This window comes from Castanea sativa, chromosome 5, assembly GCF_040712315.1.
Source record: "Castanea sativa cultivar Marrone di Chiusa Pesio chromosome 5, ASM4071231v1".
Taxonomy (NCBI): Eukaryota; Viridiplantae; Streptophyta; class Magnoliopsida; order Fagales; family Fagaceae; genus Castanea; species Castanea sativa.
Genome location: NC_134017.1, coordinates 80,511,564 through 80,525,158, shown reverse-complemented (window position 1 = coordinate 80,525,158; position 13,595 = coordinate 80,511,564). Strand labels below are relative to the sequence as shown.

Sequence of the window (13,595 nt, the reverse complement as noted above, 5' to 3'; positions counted from 1 at the left end):
GCTACTTTGAGCGACACTAAGCCTGAGGATGATTCTAACAATGAGGATGACAAAATTTTGAATACCTTCACTACCACTGTCAATCCTACTGAAGGAATTGTTGAAGATGTGGATGAAGAAGAGGAATTGGTGGAATCCAAGTTTGAAAAGATGGATGATCAAGATGATATCCATACAGCCTATGAGAAACTGTACAAGCTTTTTGAGAAGCATGAGAAAATCTATAGGCTAGCCACCAAGAACCTCAGTGATGTGGAACTTGACCGTGAGGAGCTTTCCACTAAGTTTGATGAAGATTCTAAGATGAAGTCCTACATCACCATGCAATTCAAGAAATTCATGAAAAATGCCAATGTAAAAGGCTTCGACAAGGACCGTAGGCAATCCAGTTCTTCTCAATTCAAGAGCCAAGATAAAGGGAAGAAGGATGCTAGGGATGATGGTTAGTACACTATTCCCGTAGGACCTAAGTGCTTCCAGTGTCAAGGCTTCGGTCATATGAAACAGGAGTGTCCCACATATCTCAAGAGCATTGGGAAGAGCAAGGAACTTGCTGCTACTTTGAGCGACATTGAGCCTGAGGATGATTCCGACAATGAGGATGACGGAATTTTAAATGCCTTCACTACCACTGTTAATCCTATTGAAGGGATTTTTGAAGATGTGGATGAAGAAGAGGAATTGGTGGAATCCAAGTTTGAAAAGATGGATGATCAAGATGATATACATACAGCCTATGAGAAACTGTACAAGCTTTCTGAGAAGCATGAGAAACTCTATAGGCTAGCCACCAAGAACCTCAGTGATGTGGAACTTGACTGTGAGGAGCTTTCCACTAAGTTTAATGAAACTAATCAGACTATTGGGGCACTGAGATTTGAGAACAATTTCTTGGTTGAGAAGACCAAGAAGCTTGAAGCGGAGCTGTTTCAAGTTAGAGCTCAATTGGAGAGGACATCAAGTACGAAGCTGGATGAGATGCTCAGCATTCAGAAATCTGCTTCTGATCAAACCGGTTTAGGGTATGAATTATCTTCTTCTAATATTGCTTCTGCTAGTACTACTATTTTTGTTCCTCCTGCTAATAACATTAAAATTAAGAACAATGATGTTAAAACTGAATTAGCAAATGAGAACCTAGACAAGGGTAAATCCATCTTAGGAGCACCCCCTAATCTTGAGAGGAAGGAAACTAAAAACCCTAGGACTAAGAAGGCTAACTCTCAAAAGCCTAAACAGAAGAAGCAGCATCTCTGTCATCATTGTGGTATTACCGGTCATACTCGACCAAATTGCTATAAGTGGTTAGCCACTCAACAGAGCAATAGCATGATAGCATCTGGGAACTAGAATCAGCTTCAAACCTCTCTTGCTCCTCTTGGAGATCTTCTCAAAGCTCTCATGTTCCTTTCGAACTTGAACGGTTTCAATTCTTCCCCCTCATCACCGGTTCAAGGGTTTGCAAAAAGGAAAGGTTCTTCCAAGGTGTGGAAGGAAAAGGGTTCCAAGTGATTTTTTCACTTTTTCACTCTCTCCCCTTCTTGATTTTGTTTTTGCATCACTTATGTGTTTTGCCTTACCGTTTTTGAGTCAGTCTAGTCTTATGCATTGTTTTGCTTTGTTTAACATGTTTGTTTGCTTACTTTCAGTTTTTGTTTTACTTTGTTTTTCAGATAAAAATAAAAAAAATTGAAAAATACAAATAGTGTGTGTTTGTGTACATTGGTTCTTGTGAATCTTAAAATGGCCATTGAAACAGAGTTTTCTAAACTTTGTATCTCTTGTAGCTTAGATGAGCATTCTTATGCACAAACTAAGCAAATGAACTTTGTGACTCTTTGTTTGTGATGAGTAAGGTTAAGTGATCTTTTGTACTTAACACTCGTATCACTCTTTTTGACGGGTAGGACTAGAAAATCCTAAGAGAAAGGCATAAATAATCATCTCACCACTGTAACCTACCAATCATGATATGACATCTGTATGCTTCGACATAGCAAAAGTGCAATGTCAATGATAAATATATGCTTTAGCATAGCAAAAGTGCAATGTCAAAAGCTTAACATAATTGGGTATTTCTTTTCTCTCCTTTGTATACCCATGCATGATTTGCTTAATAAAAAGAAAATATGCAAAGAAAATAAAAGCAAAAAGAACAAAAATTCTTTAAATATGATTGCAAGCATGTTTTCTAAGAGATATGTGGGTTATAGGATGTACCTCAAAGGTAATAGTCCCCAGCAAATAGTTATGATTCTGTGTGAGTTAAAGTGATTTTCTCATATCTCAAATCGTCATAACTTAGAGACACTTATGCATTCTTACGATGATTTCACACACAACACGCAATATTCTTTGTTGCTTTTGATACATGTGCAGGTACAATGTGATTTGGCCATCACAAAGTTTACATGTGTTGATGTATGCTCACTAAACTGTCTTAACTTATTTTTGAAACATAAAATTGGTTAGACTTGTTGTGTGTGTGTGTGTTTTGGGATCCATGTGCTTGAATTCGTTGTTGAGAGATGTTTTTGAGAGTCTAATATGTTGATTGGATCATTGGTTGAGTTGCATGCGTGATTGCATTTATGTCTGTGTTTTTCCCTTCACGAAAAACTGCTTTTAAAAGCTGGCTCAACACCTCCTCGACACCTCCTCGATACTTGGCTATTTGTCGAGCTTCTTAGCCTTTTTTTTTTATCGCAATCTCGACAATTTCTCGACACCTGGTGGATCGATTGAGCATCTATTTTTTATGTCTTTGATTTGTTCCTCGACACCTTCTCGATAGCTCTATCTTTTGAAGTTGTTTTTCCTGACACCTGACTCGACTCCTCTCGATATTTGTATACGTCGAGATTTACTAAACCTCTATTTAAAGGCTCTGTGTGATCTAGCTTCTTTTTTCTCTCGATCTCTCTCTCGATAGCTCTGTCTCTTCACCATCCAAACCTCTCTCTCTCTCACTCCAAATCTCTACCCAAGGTTTCTTCATTTTTTTTCAAGCTTTCCTTCACTTGGTAAGCTTCTAATCTTCTTCATTTACATGATGTTTTGAAACCTAGTTTTTGGGATTCTTGAAAATTTTTGGGGTTTTTCCAAAATTGATTAGTTATTGTTGCAATTTTTGGGATGGGTTTTGTAGATTTGATCATAAAAACTCCATGCATTGCATCGCATTCACATTTTAATAGTATTCTCATGCATTTAGATGTGTACAAACTGTTTGTGTGATGGTAGGTTTGGACTAGGTTGAGCCCATGATGCTCTTCATATTGCATGTCATATCTTCATGCATTTCCCATGCATATGTTCTCTCTTTTCAATATTCCTATTATATTTGAATTGGTTTGGGACTTCTCTGAGTGTTTCTTTCTTTCCCCCTCTCTTTCTATTTACGTTAGTAGTGTCTATGGCACCAAAACGTAAGTCTATTCCATCCTAGAACCCTCTCCATTCTAGGGCCTTTTCGTCTTCTAATCCTACTCCCTCCTTGGTTCCATGATGAGGATGCCCAAAATGACTTCTCGGAGAACTTTTCTAAACGAGGTGTTCATTCGGAACGCCAAGTTATTTTGGCGGACTTCGCCGACGCTGACCTTCTTAATGTCATTCACAAATGGGAATGGGAGCCACTGTGTGACGTCCCGGTCACATGTCCTTCCATGCTAATCTAGGAGTTCTACTCCAACATGCATGGAACTGATACTTCAGTACCTCTCTTTCACACTCGCGTTCGAGGTATGCGTATAGTAGTCACACCAGAGTTAGTATCTGATGTGCTTCATATTCCGAGGGTTGCGCATCCTAACTACCCTGGTTGCGAGCTTCTACAGACTGTGTCCAAAGACGATATGATCTCTACCTGCTGTGAGCGCCCAACTGTTTGGGGTGAGTGTTAGTTTACATCATGTTGACCTTTTACTAAAGGTCCTCGTTTCTTGAACATGGTGATGACTTTTGTGTTATATCCTCTCTCTCACTACAACTCTATCACAAAGCCTCGGGCTCCTTTTCTGTTGTCTTTTCTTGAGGATCTTTCCATAGATTTTCCCTCACATTTTATCATTTCTATCATAGATGTGTATAGGGATTCGGCTACCCATGATAAGCTCATTTTTCCTTCCGCTGTCACGAGGATTTTATGCCATTTTTCCATCCCTTTTCCCGTGTTCGACCCCTTTCATGTCATGTGTGCCATAGACGCCACTACCGTAAAACATAGTGAGGCGCAGTTTAGGTCGCAACAGACAGTTTCAGCAGCTCCTTCCTCCCATTCGGCTCCATCTCAATTTGCTCGAGCCTCATCCTCTCCCTCCTCTTCCACGAGCGATGTGTCACTAGGAGACATCATGACACAGCTTTAGTGCATGGATGCTCGCCTAGATACGCTCTCTACGGAGTTGTATCAGGTGAATGTTCGTGTTGGTCGCATTACTTGGCGACAGGCGACCATGGGTGGTTTTGCTCCTGAGGTTTCTCCTCCACCACCTCTTGTGGCTTCCGAGTCTGAGGATGATGATGGTGATGACGATGATGCTTCGAATGATGATGATGGAGATGCTAGCTTTACCAATGAAATGTATACTTAAAAATTCCCCGCTCAAGCCCATTGATTTTGGACTCTCTGACTATGTAAAGCCAGGTCAGGACTACTACCTGAGATTTGTCTCTCTGATTACTTTAAAAAAGCAGAGTTATGGTCTAATAATGAGAAGTTTCTATAGTTGGGAGGTTGAATGATATCGTAGGAAGTTCCCATTATGTGGCTCCTGAAGTTTTACATAGATCATATGGGACCGATTGGTGTTATTGCTTACATAGAATCTGGCATCTTCCGAGCTGTCCTCAAGGCAGTTCCAAGCTTTGATGAAGCCCCTCGGCCATCTTTGTCTCCTGATGCAATTGACTTTGTGAAGAGGCTGTTGAACAAGGATTATCGTAAGAGATTAGCTGCTGCTCAGGCTCTAAGTATGTCACTGATGCCCTGTAAGAAAGGTTTTTTTTTGGGTTTTCTTCTGTTCTAGGTTAATTAGCTATTTTTCTAATAATAATTAAAAAAAAAAAAAAACCCAGGGAATACACTTGAAAAATCAGCCAGATTTTTTTTTTAAGTCCCCTCGTTCCTTTGTCTTACAGTCTTCCTACTGATTTAGTTGAGTTAAAGAGAATTTGAAGGGTTGGTCTTTTGTGTAACTAGTTATTTGTATATACTTGTTGTGTAAAGAGTACGCCTCATGTTTTGGCTGTTAATGGATATGCTACGGATCTTCATTCAATTGGTGGTTTGGTTCCTCTCCTTGGTTACCTGGAAAACTCCCACTCAAATATTCGTGCAAAGGCTGTAGAAGTTGTAACAACCATTTATCCAGACCAATCCCCGTAGTCAACAACTAGTAATGGAAGCAAATGGTTTAGAACCTCTCCTTTGTAATTTTACTTCAGAGGCTGATGTGACTGTTCGAACCGAAGCACTTGGAGCAATATCATGTGTTTATAATAAGGATGGTGAATTGTGGCTTAGAAAACCCTTAATTTAGTTCTTTTGCTAAATGGATTTATCTTCTATATTTGTATTTGGTTACATTGAACTTTTGATGTATTTGACTGCATATATTGGATTTTTGATATATTTAGTTGTAGTATGTGCTTTTTGTGTATGATTGTGGTTGTTTTTATTTTTTTATTTTTTTTTAATCTTATTTTGTGGGACAATAGACCCTTAAATAACCTTACTTATCAAGGGTTGTACTTGTAAATCTTTTAACCTTTGATAAATAAGGATATAAGGCTTAGCCCAATAACAAGATTGTCCAAGTTGAGGTTTAAGTTCTCTTTAGTTCACTTCTTGCGGAAAAAACTCATCATTTTATATTCTACTATATCATTTTGCATTCTGCTGCATTGGTTATGCTAATGGCTTCCCTAACTAACCTTCCTGCTATAAGATATTTGCTCTTAAATTTATAAATGTGTACTGATATTTGTGGACTAATACACATGTATTTGTTAGTGCTTGTTGTCTTTATTTTGGATGTTGGGTTTGTGCAAAAACTAGCCCTTTAGCAAGGTTCTACTAGAATAGTGGGGCAAGTCCAATTCTCCGACCCATAGGAAAATGGGCCTTAGCCCATCAATGCAAAAGGCACCTACAGTTGACAATTGGTGCGTAAAGAAATTGAATTATATGGATTTTCACACAAATGATGTATTGTGTCTAGCCCACACTTTGATAAAAGACCTCATTAAATGATGTAGTTGGCTAGGCCCCTAATAGTAACTTTACTCAAATGGCCAAATGGTGCCCCTTTTATTTCTTCAGGCTTTTCTTTTATCTCTAGCCGACTTTTGTTCATAATTATAGCTGCTGGTCTAAGAATTTGTTTTAGCTTACTCACTAAGAAATTTAAATTATACAAAATTTAGTAAAAAGACAATTTGAATATATCAATGTCACCAAAAAAAAAAAAAATGCAAACACATGAAATATTACAATTTTTTATATTAACAAAGAGAATAAGAAAAAAAAAATATGGCAAATTGAAAATGCTGATATGAGAATAATAAATGACCACAACAATTTCATAACAAATTTTATGCAACAAGTTGTTAGCCTGTTATTGGTGGGTAAAACATGTCAATATTGAACTCGAATTAGAATTAGTAATAGTTTACCATATAAAATTTATTGTGAAAATGTTGTAGATATAGCATTACTCTTATATTTATTGAACTCAAATTTTTATGAGTATCAAGTAAAAGTTTTCAACATTGTTATTAAGGTGGTCAAAATAGGTTAATTTAGTAAATAATATATATTTTTGAAGTATATATATACAATATTTTCAAGTCAGGATGATCTCAGGACATATTAATTTAAAATAATTTTTTATATAATTTTTTTTTTCATATATAATTTTTTTTTTTGACAAGTGAGGGTGGTCCTAGGACCACCCGTGCATAATAATAATAGAGATTATGTACAAATTTGGCTACATTTATGAATATGTGTGAGCTGTTTTGTTGGTGTCCTAAGTCCGAGGTTAAGAAAAAGTCCTAGGGCACTCTCTAGGACGAGTGCTAGAGGAATCAAGGCTAGAGGACGAGTGCTCACTCAAGCATTGGTTATAAGTCACAGTCTTGACTTCAGTTCCTTTAATATTGTCCCAATAGCCTTACTTAGATGGTGGACATCCTAGTACTGAACAAATATATATCCGGCTGACCCAACCAAAAGAAATTAGAGTAATAAACCTTTGTCACTACGGCACTCTCTAATACTTAATTAGTGTAGATTTTTCTATATTAGGCGAGTTTCAGCCTGTTGAAGATCAAAAATTATTCTCTAGTTTAAGTCCTTGCAAACCCACAAATTAATCTCCATTTGTTCCTCTCCATACCCAGGGATGGACCCAGGTGGGGGCCTAGGCACCCCCCCCCCCCCCACGGGCCAAAATTTTTTTTTAAACAGCTTAAATTTTTCAAAAAAAAAAAAAAAAAAAATTGGCCCCCCCTTAGTTTTTTGCTCAGCCCCCCTCCCGCTCAGGCCAGCCCCCTCCCAAAATTCAAGAGTTCCAACTTCCAAGCCCGGCTGTCCAGCCCAGAGGCAAGAGCCCATCTGCCCATGCCATGACCCATGTAAATCCCAAAAAGAAAAAAAAAAAAAAAAAAAACTCAACAGAAAACCTAACGCCTAATGGAGAAATTGAAAGCCAAAGGAAAAAGAAAAGAAAAGAAAGGAAACAGAAAAGAGAGAGAGATAGTGAGGTGCGACGAGATAAAGAGATAGAGAGGCACGATGCCGCGATGAGACAGAGAGATAGAGAGGCACGAAGTGACGAGGTTGAGTGAGCCACTGAGTACCCACCCACGCCGACGCTGGCGCGCCATCATCACGTGAGTCGTGAGCCCTCCTTAGCTGTCGCCGCCACCGATTGCTTAAGGCTTAAGCCTTCACAATCACAGGTACTTAAATATATGATCCTTTCCTAGTTTCCTTCAAGTCTCAAGGATTGAATCTGTGCACTGCTGCGGCCTGTGTTTTTTTTTTTCTTGGGAATTTTTGGCTTTGTGACTGTTACTCTGTGTAGATTGTGTTTGTGACTCTCTCTTTGTCTCTTGTATTATATACAGATAAGAGAGATAATATTTCTTTGTGTGGCTCATTGACTGTTTGTTTGTTTGTTTGTGGCACAACTACCGGTCAACAAAGCACAAACTTTGTGCTTTGTTGACTGGTAGTTGGGCATAATAGGGACAAGTGACCAACAAAAAAAAATAAAGTTAAGGAAAATTTTTGTTAGTAGTGCTATGTAGAATAAATAAAGAGTATCGGTAGTGCTTTAGTGGGATTGGGTTAGTGGGTCAATGTCAGAAAAATGGAGAAAACACAAAGATAAAGATAAATAAAGGCAGACTAAAGACAAAAAAAAAAAATGAATCATATAATATAGAAAATTGTCACACAAATTTAAGAAAATTGTCACACAAATTTAAGAAAATTGTCACACATATTTAATATATTTTATTTATAGATCATGAAAACATCAACTACAATGCATGATTTTTTCAAAAGAAATGATTCAAGTTCTTCTAAAGTCGATGTGGGATTGCCAACAACTAATGTTGCTATTCCAATTCTAGAAAATGTGGATGTTCCAATTCTAGAAAATGTGCATTCTCCAATTCTGAAAAATGTCAATGTTCCATTCTCTCAAACACAATTTCAAAGAGTTGATCTTGATTCTTTGGATTATGATCCCGGAACATGGAAACAAATATGAGAATATCATATTAATCAACGTGATGAAATTCGACAGGCTTACATTACAAAAGGTCCGCACCAACCTCCTCTAAAGAAAAACAAAAAAAGTGGAAAGCATAATCGTAGCTTTCAAGCTTCTTGGTTTGAACATAATAAATCATGGCTTGAATATTCTCCTATGAGAGATGCAGCTTATTGTCTACCTTGTTTTGTCTTTCATAGTCTAAATGGGGTTATGGGACAAAATACATTCATTGTTGGTGGATTTAGAAATTGGAAAAAATTTAGGGGCAAAGATTGTTATTTTCAATGTCATATAGGAAAAGATCCTAATTCAGCTTATAAAGTTGCTGAGCAAATGTGTAAGGATTTGACTAACCAATCGCAGCATTTACAAAGGGTAGTTAATCATTTCACTATTGAACAAATTGCAAATAATCGGTTGCAATTGAAGGCCTCAATTTTTATTGTTCGATATCTTGCCTTTCAAGCTATAGCTTTTAGAGGTCGAGATGAAAGTTTTAGTTCATTAAATCGTGGGAACTTTTTTGAGTCATTGGGTATTGTGACTTTTTGGAATAAGGAGGTTGCTGAAATAATAGAAAAAGCTCCCAAAAATGCAACCTACACATCACCCAAGATTCAAAAGGAAATTCTACATGTTTTCTCAGCCAAAGTGAAGAAGGCAATTCGGGAAGAAATTAGTGATGCAAAGTTTTGCATAATGGTTGATGAAGCTCGCGATGAGTCCATGAAAGAGCAAATGGCTATGGTTTTTAGCTATGTTGATGCAGAAGGCTTTGTGAAAGAACATTTTTTTGGGCTTATTCATGTTGTTGACACTACGGCTTTGACTCTAAAAAAGGGGATATATTCTTTGCTATCTCAACGTTACTTAGATATACAAAATATTCGAGGGCAAAGATATGATGGAGCAAGCAACATGCGAGGTATGTGGAATGGATTACAAGCTTTGATTTTGAATGATTGCCCATATACTTACTTCATTCATTGTTTTGCACATTGCTTACAATTGGCATTAGTAAAAACATCAAAACAAGTTAACGCCATTAGTGGGTTTTTTCTTACATTGCTTTTTTTGATCAAAATTGTTAATGCTTCATGTAAGCGTAATGAGCAATTGAAAGTTGTCAATGCTAATGAAATAGCACATTTGATTGATCTTGAAGAGCTTAAGACTGGAAGTGGACTTAATCAAATTGGCACTTTACAACGACTTGTAGAAACACGTTAGAGTTCACATTTTAGATCAGTTTCTAGCTTATTAAGAATGTTTACTTCAACTCTTGAAGTTGTACAAACTATAATTGATGATGTAGTTGATGGAGAACATTAGGCAGAAGCAGAGTTAGCTTATGATAGTTTAACTTCATCTGAATTTGTCTTCATCTTGCATCTTGAGAAAGAAACTATGGAGATTACTGATAAACTTTGTCAAGCTTTGCAAAGTCAATCTCAAGACATTTTAAATGCCATGCATTTAGTTTCATCTACTAAAACACTTACCCAAAAATTTAGAGATGATGGACGGGATGACTTACTCACCATTTTGATATCATTTTGTGAGAAGCATTCCATTGATGTTCTAGATATGAATACTCGTTATGTTGCAAGGTGAGGTCGAGCTCGTAATCAGTAAGATAACGTTACAATTGAGCATCATTATCGAGTAAATATTTTTTTTATGCTGCAATAGATTCTCAACTACATGAACTAAATTATCGGTTTAATGAAGATGCAATGAAGTTACTTAGGCTTAGCTCAACTTTAGAACCTCGAGAAGCATTAAAATCGTTCAGAAGTAGTGATCTTTGTTTGTTGGTAAAGAATTTCTATCAACAAGATTTCACAGATTATGACAAACAAGTGTTGGAGAAGGAGCTTTATCATTGTAAGCATAATGTAGTCCAAGATCTAGAGTTCAAAAAATTGAAAGTTTATTTGAATTGTGTCAATGGTTAGTGAGAACTAGAAATTCAGAACACTACAAACTTGTTTATAGATTGGTGAAACTTGTGCTTATTCTTCCAGTTTCTACTGCTACTACAGAGCGAGCATTTTCAGTTATGAAAGTTGTCAAAACTAATTTTCGAAACAAAATGGAAAATAATTTTTTGACAGACTCTTTAATGTTATATATTGAAAAGGATATAGCTTCGACATTTAGTTTGGATTCAATTGTAGATGATTTTGAAGATTTGAATGAGCGTCGAGTTCTCTTTTCATATATGATTGTATTAAGAAGCAATAGTGTTTTGTGTATTTTGTTTTTGTTGGTAGATGATTGTATCTTAATATGTTAAAAAACAATGATTTTTAAGTATTTGTCTTGGTTGATAGTTTATTAATACTATATTGATGTGTATTTGAAAAAAAAAAATTTGCTTATCTCTAGCCCCCCAACTTCAAATCCTGGGTCCGTACTATATTGGTGGGAAGTTCTTAACACAACAATACTACATGTTTTGAGTACCATAAATTTCATAAAGGTAGCTCTCTCTCTCTCTCTCTATCTCTCTCTCTCTCTCATATTCTAACATGTTTACAGTGAAATATATGGGATCACATAAGTGTTTTCTGGTATTCATCATCTAAATGGTCAATTTCTAGATCTTTTTTCGTATGTTGTTTGTCTATCACAGACTCTAATCTATATATATATATATATACACACACACATGATTATTTACTATCACAGACTCTAATAGTTACAAGCAAAAGAGAAAAGAAGAGAGTGGTGTCATTATCTTCACTATAATAGAGCTTTGCACATGCAGATTCAAGAATGTGGAAGCTGAAGATAGGAGAGGGCAAAAATGACCCTTACCTTTTGAGTACAAATAACTTTGCGGGAAGACAAACATGGGAGTTTGACCCGGAGGCTGGTACACCAGAAGAGCGAGCTGACGTTGAAGAGGGTCGTCAAAATTTCCACAAAAATCGACGTCAATTCCCGGCTTGCGGTGATCTTCTCTGGCGAATGCAGGTACCTTAAACTAATGATTTCTCTGTCATGCAGAGTCAAAAAATTAACTTCACGTGCTTATAAGAATTTCTTTTGTACTTTTAAATGAGAGAAATTTGTAACTTTGGTATTGTTAAACGTGTTGGTGATTTTGTTATTGGGCTTATTTATTTATTTATATATTGGAGTTTGCTATTTATAAGGGTGGCTTAAGTGTAAATTTATTGAATCAAATTGCTAAACTAGTTCCTATATATATATATATATACTAATATTTTTTTTTTCAAATTTTAGTGGGGCCCATTGCTCCCAAAGCCAAAGAATGGCTCCATCTTTGTCCTAAGGTGACCCTTTAAATAATGTTATGACATGATTTTGTTTCATTCAACAACAATCTTACATGACATAACAATTTTAACATATTCGTTAAGTATTTTGCTTCAACCCATGATGTGGTAATTGAAAAGGTCATCAATTATAGTTTTAGTTACATAACTTTTTTATTGAGTCAAATAACTTATTTAAATAATGTATAAAAATATGGATAGTCTTATAAATTATTACGCAATTAATTGGAAAAAGAGCTCTAATCATGTTTGATTTGGTATTGTCCGTTACTTACTTGATCAAGTATTTTGACATTAATGGGTTTTTGAAGTGTAAAATAATATTTTTAATTTTTTCTTAGAAAAATACCATATGATTAAAAAAAAAGGTCATGTTAACTGATGCACTTAGAACAATAGTTAATAAATTATAATAAGAAAGTTTAAATATCACTTTCATGCAAAATATGAAAAGTTGTCAACACCATTTATTGTTTGATCATTTTCCCAATAAAATGTTTCTAAAAATAGTTCTTAAACTAATGCAAGCATTGGTTAACATTTCCCTTAAAAAATATATGACTGGTCACTATTCCATCAATTACAGTACCGCTAACACATCAGTTAACAAAAGAACTTATACAGTTTATTTTTAAAACATGAAAGCCTAATAGTATCTACTTAAAACTTGAGGAACTGATTACGTTAATGGATAAACTCTAGGGATCTGTAGTGCAATTTCATCTTAATTCTTTTTTTACTTCTTTCATGATGTTTAAGGTGACAAATCATAGTTAATGCAACATTATTTACACACACACACACACACACACACACACAAACACATATTCAAATTTTAGGGGGGGCCAGTGCTCCCTAAAGCTAAAGAATGGTTTCATCCCTGCTCTAAGAGCACCCTTTAACATGACCATCTAAATAATGATATGACCCATCTTTGTTTCATTTAACAACAGTCTTACGCGACATAACAATTTTAACAAATTCATTAAGTATCTTGCTTCAACCCATGATGTGGTAATTAAAAAAAGTCATCCATTATAGTTTTAGTCATATAACCTTTTTATTTAGTCAAGTGAATTGTCTAAATAATATACATAGATATGGATAGCCTTATAAATTGCTACGTAATTGATTGGAAAAAGAGCTCTAATCATGTTTGATTTGGTATTATCCATTGCTTACCTATCAAGTATTTTTTTATAATGGCCACCTAAATAAAATGAGAGTAAGGCCTACAATATTATATTGTACTAGCATGTAACTTGCGCTTACAGATCAAAACATTCAATAATTATAATGATGAAATATTCATCTCAGTATCCACACTAAGCATTATGAATGGGAGTCACTCGGCACAAAGAATTTTAAAATTAATTGGACAGATAGAATTAAATTAGACTGCAATTATGAATTTTGATTTGATTTGAATTCTAAAATTGTACTTCAACTTTATGATATATGTGATTATATATATTTTTCCACTTTTAACAAATTA

The 13,595-nt window shown here is 35.6% G+C and overlaps 1 protein-coding gene and 1 long non-coding RNA gene across 2 annotated transcripts; both read left to right on the top strand.

Annotated features, from left to right (window-relative positions):
• Positions 1–4,594: 4,594 nt before the first annotated feature.
• On the top strand, positions 4,595–5,666 carry LOC142637115 (uncharacterized). The gene is made up of 2 exons (XR_012844548.1): positions 4,595–4,648; positions 4,731–5,666. It is a non-coding gene; the product is annotated as an uncharacterized LOC142637115 (long non-coding RNA).
• Positions 5,667–8,945: 3,279 nt separating this feature from the next.
• LOC142635914 (uncharacterized) lies at positions 8,946–10,022 on the top strand. The gene has a single exon (XM_075809964.1). The coding sequence runs from the start codon at positions 8,946–8,948 to the stop codon at positions 10,020–10,022; it is 1,077 nt and encodes a 358-aa protein (XP_075666079.1).
• Positions 10,023–13,595: the final 3,573 nt, after the last annotated feature.

Excerpts from the sequence above, each read along its gene's own strand:
- LOC142635914 (XM_075809964.1), top strand. The coding sequence starts at position 8,946 with ATGAGAGATGCAGCTTATTGTCTACCTTGTTTTGTCTTTCATAGTCTA.